General features: G+C 56.3%; 4 protein-coding genes across 7 annotated transcripts in view; 1 reads left to right on the top strand and 3 right to left on the bottom strand.

The window, feature by feature from the left end:
- The window catches only part of CLC2DL4 (C-type lectin domain family 2 member D-like 4), a 164,916-nt gene that overhangs the window by 87,912 nt on the left and 54,650 nt on the right, over nucleotides 1-22,354 (top strand). The gene's annotated exons all lie outside the window — the stretch shown is intronic.
- The window catches only part of LOC112532872 (C-type lectin domain family 2 member D-like), a 100,655-nt gene that overhangs the window by 43,100 nt on the left and 35,201 nt on the right, over nucleotides 1-22,354 (bottom strand). The gene's annotated exons all lie outside the window — the stretch shown is intronic.
- LOC121109239 (C-type lectin domain family 2 member D-like) lies at nucleotides 2,371-5,788 on the bottom strand. 2 transcript variants are annotated; one of them, XM_040702845.2, is made up of 5 exons: nucleotides 5,489-5,788; nucleotides 4,870-4,971; nucleotides 4,480-4,661; nucleotides 4,009-4,115; nucleotides 2,371-3,909 (listed from the first exon to the last, which is right to left on the bottom strand). In XM_040702845.2, exons 1-5 carry the CDS (start codon nucleotides 5,721-5,723, stop codon nucleotides 3,768-3,770), a joined length of 768 nt encoding a protein of 255 aa, XP_040558779.1. In that variant the 5' UTR covers nucleotides 5,724-5,788; the 3' UTR covers nucleotides 2,371-3,767. The 2 variants fall into 2 exon arrangements, with proteins under 2 accessions (XP_040558779.1, XP_040558781.1); XM_040702847.2 differs by lacking the exon at nucleotides 5,489-5,788 and having other exon boundaries at nucleotides 4,870-5,035.
- On the bottom strand, nucleotides 18,058-20,647 carry LOC121109244 (C-type lectin domain family 2 member B-like). 2 transcript variants are annotated; one of them, XM_040702696.2, is made up of 5 exons: nucleotides 20,352-20,647; nucleotides 19,505-19,606; nucleotides 19,115-19,296; nucleotides 18,649-18,755; nucleotides 18,058-18,559 (listed from the first exon to the last, which is right to left on the bottom strand). In XM_040702696.2, the coding sequence occupies exons 1-5, from the start codon at nucleotides 20,584-20,586 to the stop codon at nucleotides 18,418-18,420; spliced, it is 768 nt and encodes a 255-aa protein (XP_040558630.1). In that variant the 5' UTR covers nucleotides 20,587-20,647; the 3' UTR covers nucleotides 18,058-18,417. The 2 variants fall into 2 exon arrangements, with proteins under 2 accessions (XP_040558630.1, XP_040558633.1); XM_040702699.2 differs by having other exon boundaries at nucleotides 19,505-20,647.

The raw sequence follows: 22,354 nt of genomic DNA, 5'->3' as shown, positions 1-22,354 counted from the left end.
TACGGCCGCGCAACAGCACCGGGAGCGACATCGCCCACAGCCAAAGTCAGACGGCGGCTGGGAGCGACGGCACCGTGATGTGACACGGTGGTGGCACCACGATGTGACACAGAGCCCGAAAGGAGGGCAGAAATACCCCCACCCTCGGGTCTGGCCGCAGTGGGGCATCACCATGGGATCCTCCCATTACCCTTTGACCTTTAAGGCACGGTGCAGTCTGACACGTTCCCCGAGAGCTGACGAGCAGCACAGCTGGCTGAGGCCATACAGGAGCAACTGCAGGAGCGCTGGAAAGAGGCGGATTCCAGCACACACGGATGGCATGGCAGTGCCCAGCAGCGTTGGCACGAGCTGCCTGCGATGGGATCTGTCACTGTGGATATGTCCCATTCTAACAGAGGAAGTTGTAGTTGCTTCTGCTGCAGACCCAATATTTTGGTAGGTGGCAGAGGGCTGAGCTGATCCCGTCCCCATTCAGGTACGCACATCGGCCTCCGCCTCACAGCGGGAACCTGAGCACAGGAGGGAGGAGAATGGGAAACCCCATCCCAGCCCATCCCAGACAGACCCAATGGGAAACCGGAGCACAAAATGGCAGCTGAGCCCCGCGGGACGCAGCGCTGCTCTGTGCTGTGCTCACACTGCTGGCTGCGCTGCTCCAGGTCCTGGCAGCTCCAGGGGAACTTCCCCAACCCCAGGGGAAGCTGACAAGAGCCCCACGCGGCGCTATTGGCTTGGGGCCGAGTGGCTGGATGACTGTGAAAGGAAAGGGACCTGGGGGTGCTGGTTGATGCTCGGCTGAACACGAGCCGACAGTGTGCCCGGGTGGCCACGAGGGCCAAGGGCATCCTGGCCTGCGTTAGAAAGAGTGTGGCCAGGAGTAGCAGGCAGGCGATCGTCCCCCTGTACTCAGCACTGATGAGGCCGCACCTCGAGTACCGTGTCCAGTTTTGGGCCCCTCACTTTTTGGGCAAGAAAGACATGGAGGCCCGGGAGCGTGTCCAGGGGAGGGCAACACAGCTGGTGAGGGGTCTGGAGCGCGGGCCTTAGGAGGAGCGGCTGAGGGAGTGGGATTGTCCAGTCTGGAGAAGAGGAGGCTCAGGGGAGACCTCATTGCACTCTCCAACTTCCTGAAGGGACATTGTGGTGAGGAGGGGTTCGGCCTCTTCTCCCGGGCAGCAAACGGGACCCGAGGAAATGGCCACGAGTTGCAGCAGAGCAGGTTTAGGTGGGACGTAAGGAAAAACGTTTTCTCTCAGAGAGCGGTCAGGCGCTGGAATGGCTGCCCAGGGAGGTGGTGGAGTCGCCGTCCCTGGCAGTGTTGAAGAGGCGTCTGGCTGAGGAGCTACGAGCTGCGGCTTACTGCTTGTAGCAATGGGGACGGGAGGACGGTCGGAGCGGATGACCTTGCAGGTCCTTTCCAGCCTTGTGATTGTCGGATCCTATGATTCTGTTCTATGAGGCGTGGGAGACAAAGGGACGCGGCCAAGCTCTTCTCAGCGCTCCGCGGGGACAGCACACAGGGCCATGGGCGCACAGTGGAGCACAGGAAGCTCCGCACCAACGTGCGAAGGAACGTCTGCACGGTGTGGGTGGCGGAGCGCTGGGATGGGCTGCCCGGGGCTGGGGGGTCTCCTCCTCTGCAGGCACCGCGCTCCCCTCGGATGCCCTCCTGTGCAGCTGCTGGAGGAGCTGCTGGGGCGGGGGCTGCACTCCGTGAGCTGCGGAGGTCCCTCCCGACCCCTACAGCTCTGTGATTGTGTGACCCCTCACGATGGGGGACGCCGAATGGAGACCCTAAAATGGGCCCCCCCACAATAGAGTCCTCCGAAAGGGATCTCCAGGTGGGGACCTCAAATGGAGAGCCCGAAACTGAACCCCTAAATGAGACCCCCGAAAAAGGACCCCACATTGGGACCTCAAATGCAGATGCCAAAAGGGACCCCCAGAGCGCAGACTCCCAGACATGGGGGGAATAATGGGGGCATTGGGGCTCTTCATGAGAAAAGGATGATGATGGTGTATGATCGTGGCCACGATGATCAGTAACGATGGTGTTTGTAACGCCGCGTAGCGGGAACTGGGGCGATAATGGTATCAAACAGCACTGATATTGGGATAACCATCACAACTAGATAATTGTCCCGTCAATAATGGGAGCCCCCGAAATGGGGACCTCAAATGGAACCCGTAAAAAAGAGGACCCCAACTGGAGACCCCAAAAGGGGACACCCAAAATAGGAACCCCAAAAGGGGTCCCCCAGATTCAGACCTCCAAATAGCAGACTTCTGTTGCCTTTCGCAGGCAACCGTGATGTTCGTTGCTTAGGGGAGCCTGCGGCTTGGCCAAATACCGAGGTGACACCAATATGATGAGCGGTAAAATGGCGTTTATTAAGTTCTAACAAGCACTTATATATCTTTTAACCCTTCGTGTACGCCCACTGGATGGTACACGTGGCACATACCTAACACATGGGGAGGAGCCTGACACGTTACATCCCGAGACCCTGATCACGCCTATTACAACAACTTCCCATAGGGGGACCACAAATGGAGGCACCAAAAGGTGAACCCCAAGATAGAACCTTTAAAATGGGAACCCCAGCTGGAGGCCCCCAAATGGGGACCCAAAAATTGGGACGCCAAAAAGGGGACTCCCAAAAGGAGGACACCAAATGGAGACTACCAAAAAGGAGACCCCCCCATGGAGACCCCAAAAATGGAAACCTCACATGGAGACCCCGAGTGGAGACCCCTAAAAAAGGGAGAAACAATGGGGGATTTGGGCTCTTAATGAGAAAAATAATAAAGATGAGCTGTGATGACTGTGTTTGTAATGCCACGCTGTAGGGACAAGGACGATAATGGCATCAAATAGCATTAATAATGGGATAATCATCAAAAATGGAGAAATGATAATGGGATAATGGGGGGGGGGGCACTAAACAATAAAAATAAGAAGTGTATTAGTAAGAGTGTAAAGAATAACGGCAACATGCAGTGATAAAATGGGGTGAACCGGGCGGATACTCATAAGAGAAATATTATTAATAATCAGATAATGATCAGAACTACGTAAAGTAATAATAAAACGGTGGTAGTGTGGGAAGGGCACTTAATAAAGTCCATCAGGAAGGCATGAGTAGTATTAGTGTGAGGAAAAACAGTATTAAACGTAGTGGTAAAATTGGGGTGGAAATGAGAGAAATGTTACAGCTACTAATAACGAGGTAATAATCGAAAATAGGAAACGCAAATGGTGATAATGGGAATCGAGGCACTGATAACGGTAATGACGTTCATATTGCTAATAATGGGACAAGAACGAAAAGTAGTGATGAAATGGGGAGTTGGGCAGTAGAGGAGGGGAATTGTGGCAGGGACTGTTAATAAACGGGAGTAGAAACGGTAAAGGAAATAATGCCGAACATAATGATAGGAAGGGTAATAAATGCAGACTTGCAATAACAATAATCGTAATAACAATAACGAAGACGGTAATAGTGTAAGTGGAGAGAACCGTGCAGAATCGTCAGCTGCCCACCCAACCGTCCCGTGGGGCTATGATCTGTAAGGACCCCCAGAGGACCCCCCCTTAAGGCACAGTGCAACAGATGAGTTTCCTGAGAGACAGCGAGCAGCACAGCTGGCTGAGTCCATGTAAACACAAATGTAGCAGTGCTGGAAAAAGGCAGACTCCACCACACACGGATGGCATGGCAGTGCCCAGCAGCGTTGGCACGAGCTGCCTGGGATGGGATTCGTCACTGCGGATTTGTCCCTTTCCTCCAGCGGACGTAGCTGTCAGCTCTGCTGCACACCCAGAACTTCTCATTGTGGCAGAGGGCTGAGCTGATCCTGTCCCCATTCAGGTACGCACATCGGCCTCCGCCTCGCAGCTCAAACCTGAGTACAGGAGGGTGGAGAATGAGAAACCCAATCCCAGCCCATGCCAAACAGACCCCATAAGAGAGCCCACCCCGACAGACGGACGCACACACTGACCAGTTGCTGAAGGTGCTGCCATCGGCCCATGTCCAGTGCTCGGCCCCTTCTGCCCTGTGCAGCCCAATCCAACAGTTTGCTGGGCCCCGGTACCGCAGCATGAATTCCTTTGAACAAAACCAGGTGTGATTGGAGCTGTTGGAACACATCCCATCCCATCCCCTCCCCACATCTCAGGTCCCACCTCGCTGCAAGGCGCTGCACTCATATTGGTGCAATGCTGTGTTGGTAATGGTGTGGACAAAGCCCTCCCCTGGAGGTGCGCAGATAAGGAAAGTGCCCGGTGGGTGCAGGGAGGGGGGGAGATGAGCACTTGACACTGTCCCAGCACAGCCCGGTGCTTTCGCCAAAGGCATCTCCTCACGGCTTTGGCATGGGGCCAATATGGGGCACCGGGAGGAGTTCGTGCGGCCCCACAAGTGTGGGTTTCCCACCCCCGTGTTGGCACTGGGGCTCACGCCCCGCTCTCACCATCTCCTCCTCCGTCTCTATGGTGGCCAGGGAAGCTCCGAGGCGGTGGCAGTGCTCCCTGCTGCTGTTCCAATCGCTCTCCATGTCCGAGAAATAATAGCATTTCCCTTGGAAACCGACCCAGGCGTTGGGGCACACGTGGGAGAAGGGTGGGCGAGGTGAGCACGACGGACGCTGGAGCACTGACAGGGAGAGAGTTGGGCAAGTGGGAGGCAAAGGACGTTCCCCTGCAGCTGAGGTGGGGTTGGGATGCACGGCCACGGGGCGATGCCCTCGGAGCGGTTGCAGAGGCCGGGAGTTGGAGCAGAAGGTGCTTTGGGGCACCACGTGGGCAGCCCAGGAGGTGGGATGGGGGCTGTGCATCTCCGTGGGGATGCGGGGGACACTCACCTACCACGGCCACCAGCGCCGAAACAAGGATGCACGGCACTGCACACAAAGCCACGCAGAGCACGCGGCGCCTGTTCTGCTTCAGCTCACTGCATCCGGAGCCTGGCCAGACAGAGAGCAGTTCATGAGTCACACAGTCAGCACGGCTGGAAAAGACCTCCAACATCGTCCAGATGTGGACGATGCAGCAGGAGCACCTCCTGCTCTGCTGCCCGCACTGCTGCCGCTACGAGCCGGGACAGAGCAGAAGCACCGCGCTGCGAGCCTGACTACAGGCTGTAGCGGAACTCCATCCACCAACGCCCTCTCCGCTCTGCACGTGCAGCGCCCGCCCGCAGCTCGCTCCGGGCTGCTGCCTTTCCAACGCTCTCGCTGCCATCCCAGCCCCGTCCCCGCGCTGTCCCCGCGCTGCCCGTCCCTTCTCCCGCAGGAGGACACTCCTTCTCTCCCGCACTCTCAGCACAGCTCCCCGCTCACTCCCGCCGCTCTCTTCCCTCCGCCTCAGCTCGCGGCACAGCGGGACGGCACCGCCGCCCTCAGCACGGACTGCCCGGGGCCCCTCCCGTGGGCTCGGGCTCTTTTCCCCGCTCGGCCCTTTCCCGCTGCCTCCCGGCATTACCCCGTTGCGCTCGGACTTCTTCCTCTCCCGGCTGGACCGTCGCCTCTCGGGGCGGGGAAGGGCTCAGCCGCTCTTTTTCTTCCATAGCACCGTGGAGGTGCGGGGCTGCGCCCATCGTGTGCGGGGAGAGGGGCAGAGAAGGGTCGCGCTGAGGGCACAGCGGTGCCGGCGGAGCGCTCTTCTTAGCGAGGACCTCACGGAGGGGTCGTGGCGGAAAGCTGAAAAACAGCGGCATACTGCAGTGGGCACAGCGGGTCCGAAAGCGCTCAGTCGCAGTCGGGAAGCCGTCCGGGAACGCCCACAGTTCTCGCAATATGGACGCAGTCGGGAGGAGGAGCGGGGTGAGGCGGGGGAGGTGCCGCAGTACTGTTCCTGTTTGTCTTTGGTCTGTGGAAGAGCGGGCAAGGTGCTTAGGATGACTGCGGGTTGTAAGAGACTATTCTTTTATATCATTTGACTCAAAGTTTGCCGAGGAGCAAGTCCAGGCAAGTCCTGGGCAAAGGTAGAGAAATCTTCTTCCTTCTGGAGGACACTGATGGACGGGTCCTGGCTGAGGGTTGTGAAATCCTCCAAGGAGCACAGATGGACACGGCCAGGGGCAGCGAGAGAGAGATGAGCTGCTGATAACGGCCGGGAAACGGTCTTTGTGTGTGGGCTTACCTCGAGGAAGATGGCCATCTCAGGAGGTACGCACAGGACTCTTGCTCAAGCACCCAGGGGTGTCAGTAGGCAGCAGAAAATGGAGGATAAAAGAGGGGCCAACAACCCCGACAGATTGGGAGGGGTTTTCTGCCATCAGATCCCTCACCACGACGGACTGAGAGGGGTTTTCTGCCGTCAGATCCCTCACCACGACGGACTGAGAGGGGTTTTCTGCCGTCAGATCCCTCACCACGACGGACTGAGAGGGTTTTCTGCCATCAGATCCCTCACCGCGACGGACTGAGAGGGGTTTTCTGCCATCCGATCTTTCACCACGACGGACCGGTGAAGGGTTTTGGCCGTCAGATCCCTCACCACGACGGACTGAGAGGGGTTTTCTGCCATCAGATCCCTCACCACGACAGACCAGTGAAGGGTTTCTGCCATCCGATCCCTCACCACGACGGACTCGAGGCTTTCTGCCTTCAGATCCTTCTCTCCGGACCGTATGCTGACGGACTTCCCTGGCCCTGCTACCTGAGACCTGCTGCTTCCTCCCTGACTTACTCTGCGGCTTCTTCCTGCACCCACCCGGTACTGCCCCCTCTGGTTGCCCAAGACCCCCCTCGCTCGCCTTCCCTTCCCCATCGCCCCGATCCGGAACAGTGTCCGTCCTCCCCTTTCTCCATCTCCCTTATTAACGTTTGTAATAAACCGGTCGGACCAACATTTGAACCGTTGTTTCTTAATCTCACGCCGGGCATACGTATCTCAAAGAACCTCCTCTCCCTCCTACAAACTGGAGCGAGACAGGCACCTGAGCTGGGCCTCCTTTGGAGCGGCAGTAGCCCTAATACCCTCGTGGCCATACTCAGGTGTTTCCACAGCCACCAACCTCGTACCAACCCTCGTGTTCTTCGTACACGAGGCTGACTCCTCCTCCTCCTCCTTCACCAAGACACCAGGCTGGGATCTCACCAGCGCATCCCCCTCCTGCAAGCACCGGCCCGTTACGTACAGGCTGTGTTCTAATGACCCCAATTTCTAATGACCCCAATTACACCCCCGTTGCCTTCTGCAACTGCGATGTGGACCTCCTGTGTCAGCCCTCGCGCACGCTGACCAATTACCTGCTCAGGGCCAAACGACTGCAAACGTGAGCAGTAAAACGGCGTTCATTCACTATGAAGCACAGCTTATATACCTTTACTTAGGCACTCGTACCATCGTGTCCTACCCTGATTCGTCCGTACTGGATCTTAACCCACAGTTCCTTACTTGGCTCCTATTGTCTCCTCGTTCCTTCGCCTTCTTATCTCGTTTACTTCGTTAGCGAAGGACGGTCTGTCTGAGCACAACAGCACCCTTTCACTGTGCTTAGGGAGAGGCCTATCCCGTGCAGCACGTACCTCCGCAAAGCACCCACTGCAACCCCCACCCCCTTTCATATCCAGCCGTGCTCCTAAAGAGGTTACATCCCGGCTGGGCCGTCGCCTCTCGGGGCGGGGAAGGGCTCAGCCGCTCTTTTTCTTCCTTAGCATCGTGGAGGTGCGGGGCTGCGCCCATCGTGTGCGGGGAGAGGAGCAGAGAAGGGTCGGGCTGAGGGCACAGCGGTGCCGGCGGAGCGCTCTTCTTAGCGAAGACCTCACGGAGGGATCGTGGCGGAAAGCTGAAAAACAGCCGCATACTGCAGTGGGCACAGCGGTACCGAACGCACTCAGTCGCAGTCGGGAAGCCGTCCGGGAACGCCGCCAACAGAGTGCTCGTAATAAAGACGCGGTCGGCAGAGGGGCGGGGCGGGGGCGGTGCAGCATTGCTATTCCTCTTTCTATTTGCTGTTTGTCTTTGCTATTCCTGTGGTGGGTGGGGGCTCTCAAGGACTGACTGCGGTGGGGGCCAAAATGAGCCTCGCTGAACTGAGTGAAGGGTAAAATCAGGTCCGTGCAGTATAGAAAGAAGGGCTTCATAGCAAGAAAAGAGAAAGCAGCTTCACAAGGTAGACAAGGGGCAAATAGAGATAGTTTATGTAGAGAGTGTTAGAAAACAAGGGGTTCCAGGCACTTTCACAGGCGTTAGGTGCAAAATAAAAAGGAGAATGAAGGCCATAAAGATAAGGACCGGAGAACAGCTCAAAGGTTGGCAGGGAGGTGATGGGATGTCTGAAGTGCGAGCTGAAACCAGTTTGGGGAATGCCCCCCTTCGGGGTCAGAAGTTTGCAGCGAGGAAGACTATGAGCCTTTGCGAGGAAGACTACGAGTCTTCATCATCACGACCTGCTTCGCACGCGCAAGGGGGGGAGGGACTGCATGCTAATGGGCTCTCGGGAATGTAGTGAATATGCATCCGAATTCCTGTCAACTACTGATGATGTATTAGTTGGACCTGTATCTATAGCCCCATTTCTGCTGACGGTGCGCAAGTTAGGTGGAGCGATCCCCCTTGCACCGGGCTGTACGCGCGTCACCAATAAACACATGCCTGCTCTATATCCTTACCGCCTATAGGGTCTGATTGCCGTACGTCAATTTGGCACCCCAGGTGGGACCCACTCTGTTCGGCTGCAGGAGCGGCTGAGAGAGGGGACACCTTTGGCGCGCCCCGAGATTTCTGGGAAGGACTCCCTTCCTCACCCGATCACTGCGGGGACAGACAAGGACCGCCCGTAGGCGGACCAGGTCTGTGTATGGGAAAGGGGGAACCCGTAAGGCGTGAGGAGACGTCCTACGCAGGGCATGGAGGAGCGTGCCTGCTCCCCCCCCGAGCTACGTGAGCTCACGGGTTCGGTTGCCGGCTGGGGTAGGAAGACCCCTTGGGGAGTTCCTACGAAGGGGACCTGTAAGTCATACGAGAGGAAAGAGCAACAGCTCTCCCTTCGGTGATTGGTAACAGCACGGATTTTGTCAAATGAGAGCGTGGATTCTCCTGGAGAGAGCAGTGGGAGTTATAGGTTGTGTTCTTGTTATCACCATCTGCTGAGTGTTCGGCACCGTGGATCTCCTCATTGCACGTCCAGCTGACTGTCGGAAAAATCTTAAAGCTTGCAGCTGATCGACTAATGTACTAGTGTTACTAAGATTCCAGCTGAAGGACATCGTCAGCACTGTGCATGATGTATAAACCATGGTTTTTGTTCTACATGTCAGAGTGAGTGTGCTGGGAGTGAGACGCGTTCCGTTCAGGGAGTGAGTGTCAGTCCGTTTATGTAGTACTGTGTTCTGATTGTGGGGAAGAGTGTAAAGGAAGGCGGGGCTAAAGGAAGGTAAAGGAAGGCTTTGTGAGATCTGTTTCCAAGTGTTTGCAACTGAACAAGATCACTATACGGTGATAAGGGCTGTCTGTGGAAACTTGGAGGAAATTAGGAATCAAGAAGAATTTGGTAAACATCCCGGGAGGCTCCCAGGGGAAGGAAATCCCCAAACAAACCCCTTTGGGATGCGCATTGGCCCATTGGTGGGATACTGCAGGGGAACCTGGAGGCACCCTGGGTAAGGAAACTCTCGTCAAGTATTGCAATCAATGGCGGTTAATATATAAGTTAAGAGATGATGAGAAGTGGCATCGGAATGGGACCCTAAACTATAATGCCTTCTTATAGTTACTGTTCTTCTTAAGGATGGAAGGTAAATGAAATAACATGAAAAGTGTTTATAACTGAGTGCTCTCATCACGAGACTCAGTACTGGGTGTTTGTGGACACTGAAGAACTGTACTGTTTGATGTGTGGGTTCTGAAGGGAACGGGACAAACGGTTTTGATGGTGTACTTGTTAATGGTATACAGAAGCATGATTGCGGGTATGTGGAAGTGTAACTGAGGGTATGAACAGTGGACAAAGGAAAAAGGGTTAAAGAGAAAGTGAGTTTATCTGCGCTGGCATGAGAGCAGCCCCCCCGCACCATTCCCCTGCGAGCAGAACTCTCGGAGTGAGAGAGAGCGCCGGAGTCACAGAGTGCTGCTGTAAACAGCGTTACTTGTGAATGGGGGGAGGTGGAGAGGATGGGGCACTGGAGGTGAGAATAGCCTTCATGTGCAGAGATGTCGGAAACCCGAAATTCCAGTGTTAGCACTGGAAGCCTCCGGAGAGGAGGAGGTGAAACTGAAATGTAATGGTAGTCCTTTATGGAATGATGAGTTTGGAAAGGGAAAAGTTTGAGGACGCAGGCTGAGGAAGGCAAAGATGAGCAAGGTGTAACAGGGATGTAGATCCAAAGAGAGGTGAGCAATATGAAGAAAAATCTGATTGAGGAACAGTGATAGTAAGGAAATTGGGAATAGCAACAGCTGTTCCTGTTGCGGTGCTGGAGTAGAGCCGTAGGACCCAGAGGTCCCCTTAGAAAGCGGTAATGGGGGGGGCTGGAAGAGTCCATGGAGGGTTCCACCCCTGCTGGACTGAAAGCGGTGTGCGAACTGCAGGGATATGAGACAGCGGTGGAGAAATCCAACCGTCTCTGATTGCAAAAGCGGAATGATGGGAACCTGGGAAGTTATTCCTGGGAAATCCACCGGTGAAATTGCAGCCAGGAGAGCAGGAGAAAGAGGATTCATTTCCGGTGGGCACGGGTGCCTCTCACCACCCGGAGATGATTTTGCATCAGTAGTAGGAGCTACTGCCCAACAAGAAAGAGCTTCCCTTTGGGGATCAAGTGAATATAGGCTGAGAAAATAAGTCGGAATACATCAATTCCTGTACATGCCGGGTTCTCCAAAACCGCTCCTCTGGCAAGGCTCATTAGAACAAATGGATGCAGAGATTCAATTCAATAACACTGGAGCTAAGGGTCAAACGAGATGAACTGATTGGAAATTGTAGGTCTGGCTTTAACACCAAGTGGGAAAAACAACGTTGTACCCCCAGAAGTTGCAGAAATCTTCACTAAGGTATGCTTAGCAGTGTGGGTATCAGGGATGCCTGGTAGAGCCAAAATGCAGCCCTAAGTTCAAAGCAAGAGCTGGAGCTAGCCCAGTCAGGGTAAAGCGGTGCCCTCTGAGGATATGCAACCGGAGAAGGAGAAAAGAAAAACGGATAACTTTTGGATTTTGGATGACTAATTGAATGTGAATCCAAATACAAGACTCCAGTCTTGCCGATGAAAAATTGGATAGCAAGTGCTATAGTTTAGTACAGGAATTGAGGGCAAGTCATAGACTTGCTGAATGTATACGCTCCGTGGTGGCAAATCCATCCACTTTAGTAACTAAGTTAGGGAATGAGTTGGTGGAGTTTGCCTTCTGGATGTGAAGGATGCCTTTCCTGCCTCGCATGCGCGAGGGCGAGGGACCGTATGCTGAGGAGTTCTCGGAAATGGAACGAATATGTATAGGAATTCCAGGAAAATCGTTGGTTCTGTATTAGCCCTGCCTATACCTATCCCGAGTTTTCGTCCTGATGGCATGCAAGTGAGGCGGAGCTCTCCCCCTTGTATCCGGCTCTGCGCAGCGTTGATTAAAACATACCTGCTTTGTAACTCTGTTGTGGTTATGGGGTTCGATTCCGCGAGTCGCAGGGACCCGTAAGACGTGAGGAGACGTCCTGCGCGGGGTTGAAGGAGCGAGGGTGCTCCCCCTGAGGGTGGATCCGCAGGTAACGGTTGGGTGACGGCGATCGGCGTGGGTGGGAGTACAGCCCTCGGGACGGGGGTCCCACTTAGGGGGGTATCTCGAGAATGCCGAGAAGCCCACGGGTGCCGCATGCGAGGTACCCCGAGAGTGATACATGCGAGCCGTGTAATACTTTGGAAAGATCGTAGCTACGAAAGTGGGTCGGACCCGTGGTTTCGTTCTCCTGCGAGGGAGACGGCTGGAAACCGTCACCGAAGTGTTTAAAGCGACTGGTCGAGTGGGGGCGGAGGGAGGCGGGGGGGGGGGGGGACGCACAAATGCCCGACCCGATTTTCTCTTTCTCTTCCTGATAGGAACTGCGTTTGTCGTTGCTGTCGTCTTTGCAACTGTTGGGTGTTTAAAAATATTGTTTGTGGGATTCCATTTGTAATGGAAGCGCTGTTGTTGCTGGGGACGTTGGTTCTGGCTCTCGTCCTGGGAATTCGGTGTTCCCGTGCCCCGGGCAAGCAGGCAGATTCCATTACCCGGCAACGGAGACTCGAGAAGCGGCTGCTCTACGGTGTGAACGTTAAATACTGGATCCAAGGCGTCAGTGGTGTTAATGCGTGGTCTGAGGGCAACTGGACGCTCGTTACACCCTGAAAATAAGTGCGACCCCGTATTTGTTGTTCGAAGCTTAGCCCGTAATGCTGCCCGGGAATTACGGTGCAACACAGGAGACCGGCATTTCCGTTGGGGTCGTGAGCCGGGCTTTAAAGAGGAACGCGTATCAGGTTTAACTGCTATGCTGGCTATAAGGCGTGGACCTTTGGGAACGATAAGGAGTCAGTAGGATTTCATATGGGGGGAGCACCGAGAAAGGAGGTTCCCAGGAGAGCCCCACTTGGATGCGTCTTGGCTCATTGGCGAGAAATTGCCGGGGAGCCTGAGCGAGAAAAAACTTGAATCGAGCACTGTAATCAGTGGTGGTTGTTACAGAAGCTGGAAAGCGGTGAGAAATGGCCAGTGAATGGCACTTGGAATCACAGTACCCTTCTGCAGTGAGCGTTGTTCTCGCGGAAGGAGGGCAAGGGGAGGAAGCCGCCTACGCTGATAAGGTTCTTCATCGTCCGCAATCAGCCCGAATGGCAGCGGGACTGTGGGGTGGGGCCGCCCCAGGATGCGATGGTTTTAGCGTTAGAAAAGGAGAAAAGGGGTGGGGGAAATGGTAACCTGCAACGCTGCTGTTCCTCGTGCAACACAGGGCAGGGTTGCACCAGCCCAGACAGACAAAGTCAGGGAAGCAAGGGAAAGCCCGACTGAGTTTCTTGGTCAGTTCAGGGACGCTATGAGGAGACAAACCCCCCGGAGCCAGGACTCCCTGCCGAGCACTCCCTGCCCGCGGCGCTCCCGCACGGCGGGCTCTTACCGACACGGGCTCTGAGGCTGACGGCGCTCCCGGCTTCGCGCACAGCGACGGCACACGCAGCTGCACCGCAACGCCTCCTGTCTGAGACAGAGCGCTTTCGGAACTGCTCTTCAGGTCCGCCACGATCCCTCCGTGAGGTCCTCGCTAAGAAGAGCGCTCCGCCGGCACCGCTGTGCCCTCAGCCCGACCCTTCTCTGCCCCTCTCCCCGCACACGACGGGCGCAGTCCCGCACCTCCGCGCTGCTACGGAAGAAAGAGAGCGGCTGAGCCCTTCCCCGCCCCGAGAGGCGACGGTCCAGCCGGGAGATGAAGTCCGAGCGCAACGGGGTAATGCCGGGAGGCAGCGGGAAAGGGCCGAGCGGGGAAAAGAGCCCGAGCCCACGGGAGGGGCCCCGGGCAGTCCGTGCTGAGGGCGGCGGTGCCGTCCCGCTGTGCCGCGAGCTGAGGCGGAGGGAAGAGAGCGGCGGGAGTGAGCGGGGAGCTGTGCTGAGAGTGCGGGAGAGAAGGAGTGTCCTCCTGCGGGAGAAGGGACGGGCAGCGCGGGGACAGCGCGGGGACGGGGCTGGGATGGCAGCGAGAGCGTTGGAAAGGCAGCAGCCCGGAGCGAGCTGCGGGCGGGCGCTGCACGGGCGGAGAGCACGGAACTCTTTCCTGCTGCGTGCAGAGCGGCGGAGGGCGGTGGGGGATGGAGATCCGTTCCGCTACAGCCGTGGGTCCCGTGCGTTGGCAGAGGTGAGGCTGCGTGGCCTGGGGTTTCCAGGATCCTCCTTCTTGCCCTTTTTGAAGGCTGCAGTGACACTGGCTCTCCTCCAGTCTTCAGGCACTCTGCTGTTCTCCAAGAGCTATCAGAGATGACAGAGAGCGGTCTGGCACTCACCTCTGCCCACTCCCTCAGCACACGTGGATGCATCCCATCGAGGCCCACGGATTTGTGCACTTTGATCCCACCCAGACGTTCCCGGACCACCCCTGGTCTGTACTGGACTGATAAAGAAATGTAAGGAGGAGAAGTTAAAGAATTAGCCAAATACATGTACAGCCGACGGCAATTTCTGTTTAGCCCGTATCTGTTTGTTTAGCTGAGCGTTCTGAACCCGACGTATTCAGCCAATGAGGAAGCGGGAGAGGAAGAGATCAGCGTGGGGTAATGGGGCACAAAGAGGTAACGCTGTCTCTGCAGGCGCTGCTGCTTGCGGGACGGCCGGCACTGCAATTGGGAATACAGTGTGCTTTGATCAGAGACACCGTCCTGATAAAGTATTTGGATGTTTCCAACACCCCCGCCTGTCTGGAAGATCGGCAGCGGGCCGCAGTCTGTGGGGCGCACCAGGGTGGGGGGTGTCGTGGTGATGTCCCTGATCCGGGCTCCGGGCAAACTGCAGACTGCCCTGAGAAGAGGGTCAGCTCTGCACACTGGGCCTCTGTTCCCTTCAGGACTGAGTCGCCAACAACCGGAACCCTTCTCTTCATCATGGCAGAGGTGCTCATATTGCTGGAGGGCCTATCCTCTGAGGTAAGACCTCTGGAGCAGGCTGCCTCTCCTCCAGTTGAGCAGCCAGTTCCTCCTGCAGGACCCCACACCGGTTCTGCACGGGTAAGTGGGGAGGTGGGGCAGGTTGGGAGCGGATTCTCGTCCTTCCTGGAGCAGGGAGCCGTCTCCATTCCCCCCAGCCTCTGAGGTCCCCCCTACTGCCTGGCGACAACAGGGGAGGGGATCCTCCCATTTACCCTGCGCCCTCAACCCGCTTCCTGTTCCCAACCTGTTTGCTGTTTGCAGCGTCCAACCCGTCAGTCTCTCTCTCACTCTCTCTGATCATTCTCAACCTCTCTGCTTCATCCTCCACCTCAGCCGCCCCAATCAGACCGTTCCCCTGTTGACATCTGACACAGGTGCTGTCTCTGCTGCCCTCCATTGCAAGAGCCGGGCTCCGGCACTCTGCAGCCAGCAGCCTGGCCACCCACAGGTTTGCGTGGGGCATCTGTCTGATTCCCTTTCTGCCGCTCTCACCTTCTTTCTTTTCCTGCTCTCGCCTGCCTTCCCTTTCTGCTCTTGCCTTCCCTTTCTGCTCTCGCCTGCCTTCCCTTTCGGCTCCTGCCTTCCCTTTCGGCTCCTGCCTTCCCTTTCGGCTCCTGCCTTCCCTTTCTGCTCCTGCCTTCCCTTTCTGCTCCTGCCTTCCCGTCCTGCTCCTGCCTTCCCTTCCTGCTCTCGCCTTCCCTTCCTGCTCTCGCCTTCCCTTCCTGCTCCTGCCTTCCCTTCCTGCTCCTGCCTTCCCTTCCTGCTCCTGCCTTCCCTTCCTGCTCCTGCCTTCCCTTCCTGCTCCTGCCTTCCCTTTATCCCTCCCCTTTCCCCTTTTCTACCTTTTCCTTCCCTTTCTGCTCTCTCCTCCGTTCCATTACCTCAACAGTAGCAGTGCTAAAGATAAGATGAAGGCCCATTGAACGTTCCCTTCCCTTTCATGGGCTGACCCATTCACAGTTCCCCCCAGGCCGCCCTCTGCCCCCTTTGCAGTACCCCGCAGTACAACCACTGCCAGTGCTGCCGTCCCACTCTCCAGCACTGCTGCTGCTGTTGTCTCAAAGTGTGGCTTCTCTGGCCGGGTGTGCAAGGAGCACACATGCACACGGAGCTGTGTGACATCGGTGTCACTTCTGCATGGGGAGGAGTGCTGAGCGGTTGATGGCCGGGCGAGCAATGCCATCCCTCTGTGCAGTGCGGGGCTTCTGGGGACCGGGAGCGCGGGGCCACCTGTTCTGCCAGAGCGCGGAGAGCACGGAGCGACAGCAATGGCAGCCACTGCTCACTGCCATTGGGACCATCTGCAGCCGCTGCATTCCATTTGAGTCATGGCATCAGGTGGTGCTCAGCTTCATTATACGTATGCGAAGGGAGAACTTCAGTGAGTTTACGTCTTTGGAACTGAAGGATTCTGCTTCAGTAGCGAAACCCGTGTGAGTGAGACTGAAACCGGCAGAACAGCAGACAACAGAAGACTGCCTGGGTCCAAAAATATGTCCCTGGGGACAGAATTGAACGTATTAGTTGGACAGCAGCGGCTAAATCTGTAGGAGCTGTGTCGAAGGCTGCAGGCAGAGGATGGTGTTCAGCGGTCTGTGTTCCGCTGCGGGCGGTGACGGCCCACGAGGGCCAAGGGCATCCCGGCCTGCGTTAGAAAGAGTGCAAAGGTCCTTTCCAGCCTTGTGATTGTAGGATCCTATGATTCTGTTCTATGAGGCGTGGGAGACAAAGGGACGTGGCCAAGCTCTTCTCAGCGCTCCGTGGGGACAGCACACAGGGCAATGGGCGCACAGTGGAGCACAGGAAGCTCCGCACCAACGTGCGAAGGAACGTCTGCACGGTGTGGGCGGCGGAGCGCTGGGATGGGCTGCCCGGGGCTGGGGGGTCTCCTCCTCTGCAGGCACCGCGCTCCCCTCGGATGCCCTCCTGTGCAGCTGCTGGAGGAGCTGCTGGGGCGGGGGCTGCACTCCGTGAGCTGCGGAGGCCCCTCCCGACCCCTACAGCTCTGTGATTGTGTGACCCCTCACGATGGGGGACGCCAAATGGAGACCCTAAAATGGGCCCCACCACAACAGAGTCCTCCGAAAGGGATCTCCAGGTGGGGACCTCAAATGGAGAGCCCGAAACTGAACCCCTAAATGAGACCCCCAAAAAAGGACCCCACATTGGGACCTCAAATGCAGATGCCAAAAGGGACCCCCAGAGCGCAGACTCCCAGACATGGGGGGAATAATGGGGGCTTTGGGGTTCTTCATGAGAAAAGGATGATGATGGTGTATGATCGTGGCCACGATGATCAGTAACGATGGTGTTTGTAACGCCGCGTAGCGGGAACTGGGGCGATAATGGTATCAAACAGCATTGATATTGGGATAACCATCACAACTAGATAATTGTCCCGTCAATAATGGGAGCCCCCGAAATGGGGACCTCAAATGGAACCCGTAAAAAAGAGGACCCCAACAGGAGACCCCAAAAGGGGCCACCCAAAATAGGAACTCCAAAAGGGGTCCCCCAGATTCAGACCTCCAAATAGCAGACTTCCCACAGGGGGACCGCAAATGGAGGCACCAAAAGGTGAACCCCAAGATAGAACCTTTAAAATGGGAACCCCAGTTGGAGGCCCCCAAATGGGGATCCAAAAACTGGGACACCAAAAAGGGGACTCCCAAAAGGAGGACACCAAATGCAGACGACCAAAAAGGGGACCCCCCACATGGAGACCCCAAAAATGGAAACCTCACAGGGAGACCCCAAGCGGAGACCCCTAAAAAAGGGGGAAACAATGGGGGATTTGGGCTCTTAATGAGAAAAATAATAAAGATGAGCTGTGATGACTGTGTTTGTAATGCCACGCTGTAGGGACTAGGACGATAATGGCATCAAATAGCATTAATAATGGGATAATCATCAAAAATGGAGAAATGATAATGGGATAATGGGGGGGGGGCACTAAACAATAAAAATAAGTGTATTAGTAAGAGTGTAAAGAATAACGGCGACATGCAGTGATAAAATGGGGTGAACCGGGCGGATACTCATAAGAGAAATATTATTAATAATCAGATAATGATCAGAACTACATAAAGTAATAATAAAACGGTGGTATTGTGGGAAGGGCACTTAATAAAGTCCATCAGGAAGGCATGAGTAGTATTAGTGTGAGGAAAAACAGTATTAAACGTAGTGGTAAAATTGGGGTGGAAATGAGAGAAATGTTACAGCTATTAATATCGAGGTAATAATCGAAAATAGGAAATGCAAACGGTGATAATGGGAATCGAGGCACTGATAACGGTAATGACGTTCATATTGCTAATAATGGGACAAGAACGAAAAGTAGCGATGAAAGGGGGAGTTGGGCAGTAGAGGAGGGGAATTGTGGCAGGGACTGTTAATAAACGGGAGTAGAAACGGTAAAGGAAATAATGCCGAACATAATGATAGGAAGGGTAATAAATGCAGACTTGCAATAACAATAATCGTAATAACAATAACGATGACGGTAATAGTGTAAGTGGAGAGAACCGTGCAGAATCGTCAGCTGCACACCCAACCGTCCCGTGGGGCTGTGATCTGTAAGGACCCTCCAAGGACCCCCCCTTAAGGCACAGTGCAACAGATGAGTTTCCTGAGAGACAGCGAGCAGCACAGCTGGCTGACTCCATACAGGAGCAACTGCAGGAGTGCTGGAGTCCATGTAAACACAAGTGTAGCAGTGCTGGAAAGAGGCAGATTCCAGCACACACGGATGGCATGGCAGTGCCCAGCAGCGTTGGCACGAGCTGCCTGGGATGGGATCCGTCACTGCAGATTTGTCTCTTTCCTCCAGCGGACGTAGCTGTCGGCTCTGCTGCACACCCAGAACTTCTCACTGTGGCAGAGGGCTGAGCTGATCCTGTCCCCATTCAGGTACGCACATCGGCCTCCGCCTCGCAGCTCAAACCTGAGCACAGGAGGGAGGAGAATGGGAAACCCCATCCCAAACAGACCCCATAAGAGATCGCACCCCGACAGACGGACGCACACACTGACCAGTTGCTGAAGGTGCTGCCATCGGCCCATGTCCAGTGCTCGGCCCCTTCTGCCCTGTGCAGCCCAATCCAGTGGTCTTCCGGGCCCTGGTACTGCAGCATGAATCCCTATGAACAAAACCAGGTGTGATTGGAGCCGTTGGAACACATCCCATCCCCTCCCCACATCTCAGGTCCCACCTCGCTGCAAGGCGCTGCACTCATATTGGTGCAATGCTGTGTTGGTAATGGTGTGGACGAAACCCTCCCCTGGAGGTGCGCAGATAAAGACGGCAACGGGAGGGTGCCGGGAGGGGGGGAGATGAGCACTTGACACTGTCCCAGCACAGCCCGATGCTTTCGCCAAAGGCATCTCCTCGTGACTTTGGCATGGGGCCAATTGGGGGCACCGGGAGGAGTTCGTGCGGCCTCACAATTGTAGGTTTCCCACCCCCGTGTTGGCACTGGGGCTCACGCCCCGCTCTCACCATCTCCTCCTCCGTCTCTATGGTGGCCAGGGAAGCTCCGAGGCGGTGGCAGTGCTCCCTGCTGCTGTTCCAATCGCTCTCCGTGTCCGAGAAATAATAGCATTTCCCTTGGAAACCGACCCAGGCGTTGGGGCACACGTGGGAGAAGGGTGGGCGAGGTGAGCACGACGGACGCTGGAGCACTGACAGGGAGAGAGTTGGGCAAGTGGGAGGCAAAGGACGTTCCCCTGCAGCTGAGGTGGGGTTGGGATGCACGGCCACGGGGCGATGCCCTCGGAGCGGTTGCAGAGGCCGGGAGTTGGAGCAGAAGGTGCTTTGGGGCACCACGTGGGCAGCCCAGGAGGTGGGATGGGGGCTGTGCGTCTCCGTGGGGATGCGGGGGGCACTCACCTATCACGGCCACCAGCGCCGAAACAAGGATGCACGGCACTGCACACAAAGCCACGCAGAGCACGCGGCGCCTGTTCTGTCTCAGCTCACTGCATCCGGAGCCTGGCCAGACAGAGAGCAGTTCATGAGTCACACAGTCAGCACGGCTGGAAAAGACCTCCAACATCGTCCGGCGCGACCGTCCACGTAGCGCCGCTATTTCCCCACCAAACCCGATCACTTTGTACTGCAGCCCCACGGCGCTGTGCTGCAGACTCCGCACCCCCACAGCTCCGCTCCCCTCTCTGGACACGCTGCAGGGCCACAGTGTCTCTCTGGCAGTGAGGGGCCAACGCTGAGCGCAGCACTGAGCTGCGGCCCCAGCAGCGCCACTGAGACGGACGGGCACCTCCTGCTCTGCTGCCCGCACTGCTGCCGCTACGAGCCGGGGCAGAGCAGAAGCACCGCGCTGCGAGCCTGACTACAGGCTGTAGCGGAACGGAACTCCACCCACCAGCGCCCTCCCCCGCTCTGCACGCAGCTAGAAAGAGTTGTTTACTGTCCGTCCGAGCAGCGCCCGCCCGCAGCTCGCTCCGGGCTGCTGCCTTTCCAACGCTCTCGCTGCCATCCCAGCCCCGTCCCCGCGCTGTCCCCGCGCTGCCCGTCCCTTCTCCCGCAGGAGGACACTCCTTCTCTCCCGCACTCTCAGCACAGCTCCCCGCTCACTCCCGCCGCTCTCTTCCCTCCGCCTCAGCTCGCGGCACAGCGGGACGGCACCGCCGCCCTCAGCACGGACTGCCCGGGGCCCCTCCCGTGGGCTCGGGCTCTTTTCCCCGCTCGGCCCTTTCCCGCTGCCTCCCGGCATTACCCCGTTGCGCTCGGACTTCTTCCTCTCCCGGCTGGACCGTCGCCTCTCGGGGCGGGGAAGGGCTCAGCCGCTCTTTTTCTTCCTTAGCATCGTGGAGGTGCGGGGCTGCGCCCATCGTGTGCGGGGAGAGGAGCAGAGAAGGGTCGGGCTGAGGGCACAGCGGTCCCGGCGGATCGCTCTTCTTAGCGAGGACCTCACGGAGGGATCGTGGCGGAAAGCTGAAAAACAGCCGCATACTGCAGTGGGCACAGCGGTACCGAAGGCACTGAGTCGCAGTCGGGAAGCCGTCCGGGAACGCCGCCAACAGCGTGCTCGATATAAAGACGCGATGGGCAGAGGGGCGGGGCGGGGGCGGTGCAGCATTGCTATTCCTCTTTCTATTTGCTGTTTGTCTTTGCTATTCCTGTGGTGGGTGGGGGCTCTCAAGGACTGACTGCGCTGGGGGCCAAAATGAGCCTCGCTGAACTGAGTGAAGGGCAAAATCAGGTCCGTGCAGTATAGAAAGAAGGGCTTCATAGCAAGGAAAGAGAAAGCAGCTTCACAAGGTAGACATAAGGGGCAAATAGAGATAGTTTATGTAGAGAGTATTAGAAAACAAGGGGTTCCAGGCACTTTCACAGGCGTTAGGTGCGAAATAACAAGGAGAGTGAAGGCCATAAAGATAAGGACCGGAGAACAGCTCAAAGGTTGGCAGGGAGGTGATGGGATGTCTGAAGTGCAAGCTGAAACCAGTTTGGGGGATGCCCCCCCCTTCGGGGTCAGAAGTTTGCAGCGAGGAAGACTACGAGCCTTCGCGAGGAAGACTACGAGCCTTCATCATCACGACCTGCTTCGCACGCGCAAGGGGGGCAGGAACTGCATGCTGATGGGCTCTCGGGAATGTAGTGAATATGTATCCGAATTCCTGTCAACTACTGATGATGTATTAGTTGGACCTGTATCTATAGCCCCATTTCTGCTGACGGTGTGCAAGTTAGGTGGAGCGATCCCCCTTGCACCGGGCTGTACGCGCGTCACCAATAAACACATACCTGCTCTATATCCTTACCGGCTATGGGGTCTGATTGCCGCACGTCAGTTTGGCACCCCAGGTGGGACCCACTCTGTTCGGCTGCAGGAGCGGCTGAGAGAGGGGACACCTTTGGCGCGCCCCGAGATTTCTGGGAAGGACTCCCTTCCTCACCCGATCACTGCGGGGACAGACAAGGACCGTCCGTAGGCGGACCAGGTCTGTGTATGGGAAAGGGGGAACCCGTAAGGCGTGAGGAGACGTCCTACGCAGGGTATGGAGGAGCGTGCCTGCTCCCCAACCGAGCTACGTGAGCTCACGGGTTCGGTTGCCGGCTGGGGTAGGAAGACTGCTTGGGGAGTTCCTACGAAGGGGAGCTGTAAGTCATACGAGAGGAAAGAGCAACAGCTCTCCCTTCGGTGATTGGTAACAGCGCGGATTTTGTCAAATGAGAGCGTGGATTCTCCTGGAGAGAGCAGTGGGAGTTATAGGTTGTGTTCTTGTTATCACCATCTGCTGAGTGTTCGGCACCGTGGATCTCCTCATTGCACGTCCAGCTGAGTGTCGGAAAAATCTTAAAGCTTGCAGCTGATCGACTAATGTACTAGTGTTACTAAGATTCCAGCTGAAGGACATCGTCAGCACTGTGCATGATGTATAAACCATGGTTTTTGTTCTACATGTCAGAGTGAGTGTGCTGGGAGTGAGACGCGTTCCGTTCAGGGAGTGAGTGTCAGTCCGTTTATGTAGTACTGTGTTCTGATTGTGGGGAAGAGTGTAAAGGAAGGCGGGGCTAAAGGAAGGTAAAGGAAGGCTTTGTGAGATCTGTTTCCAAGTGTTTGCAACTGAACAAGATCACTACACGGTGATAAGGGCTGTCTGTGGAAACTTGGAGGAAATTAGGAATCAAGAAGAATTTGGTAAACATCCCGGGAGGCTCCCAGGGGAAGGAAATCCCCAAACAAACCCCTTTGGGATGCGCATTGGCCCATTG

Source organism: Gallus gallus, chromosome 1 (assembly GCF_016699485.2).
Source record: "Gallus gallus isolate bGalGal1 chromosome 1, bGalGal1.mat.broiler.GRCg7b, whole genome shotgun sequence".
Lineage (NCBI taxonomy): Eukaryota > Metazoa > Chordata > Aves > Galliformes > Phasianidae > Gallus > Gallus gallus.
The sequence above is the reverse complement of the archived record's forward strand: the minus strand, read 5'-3'. Positions and strand labels throughout refer to the sequence as shown.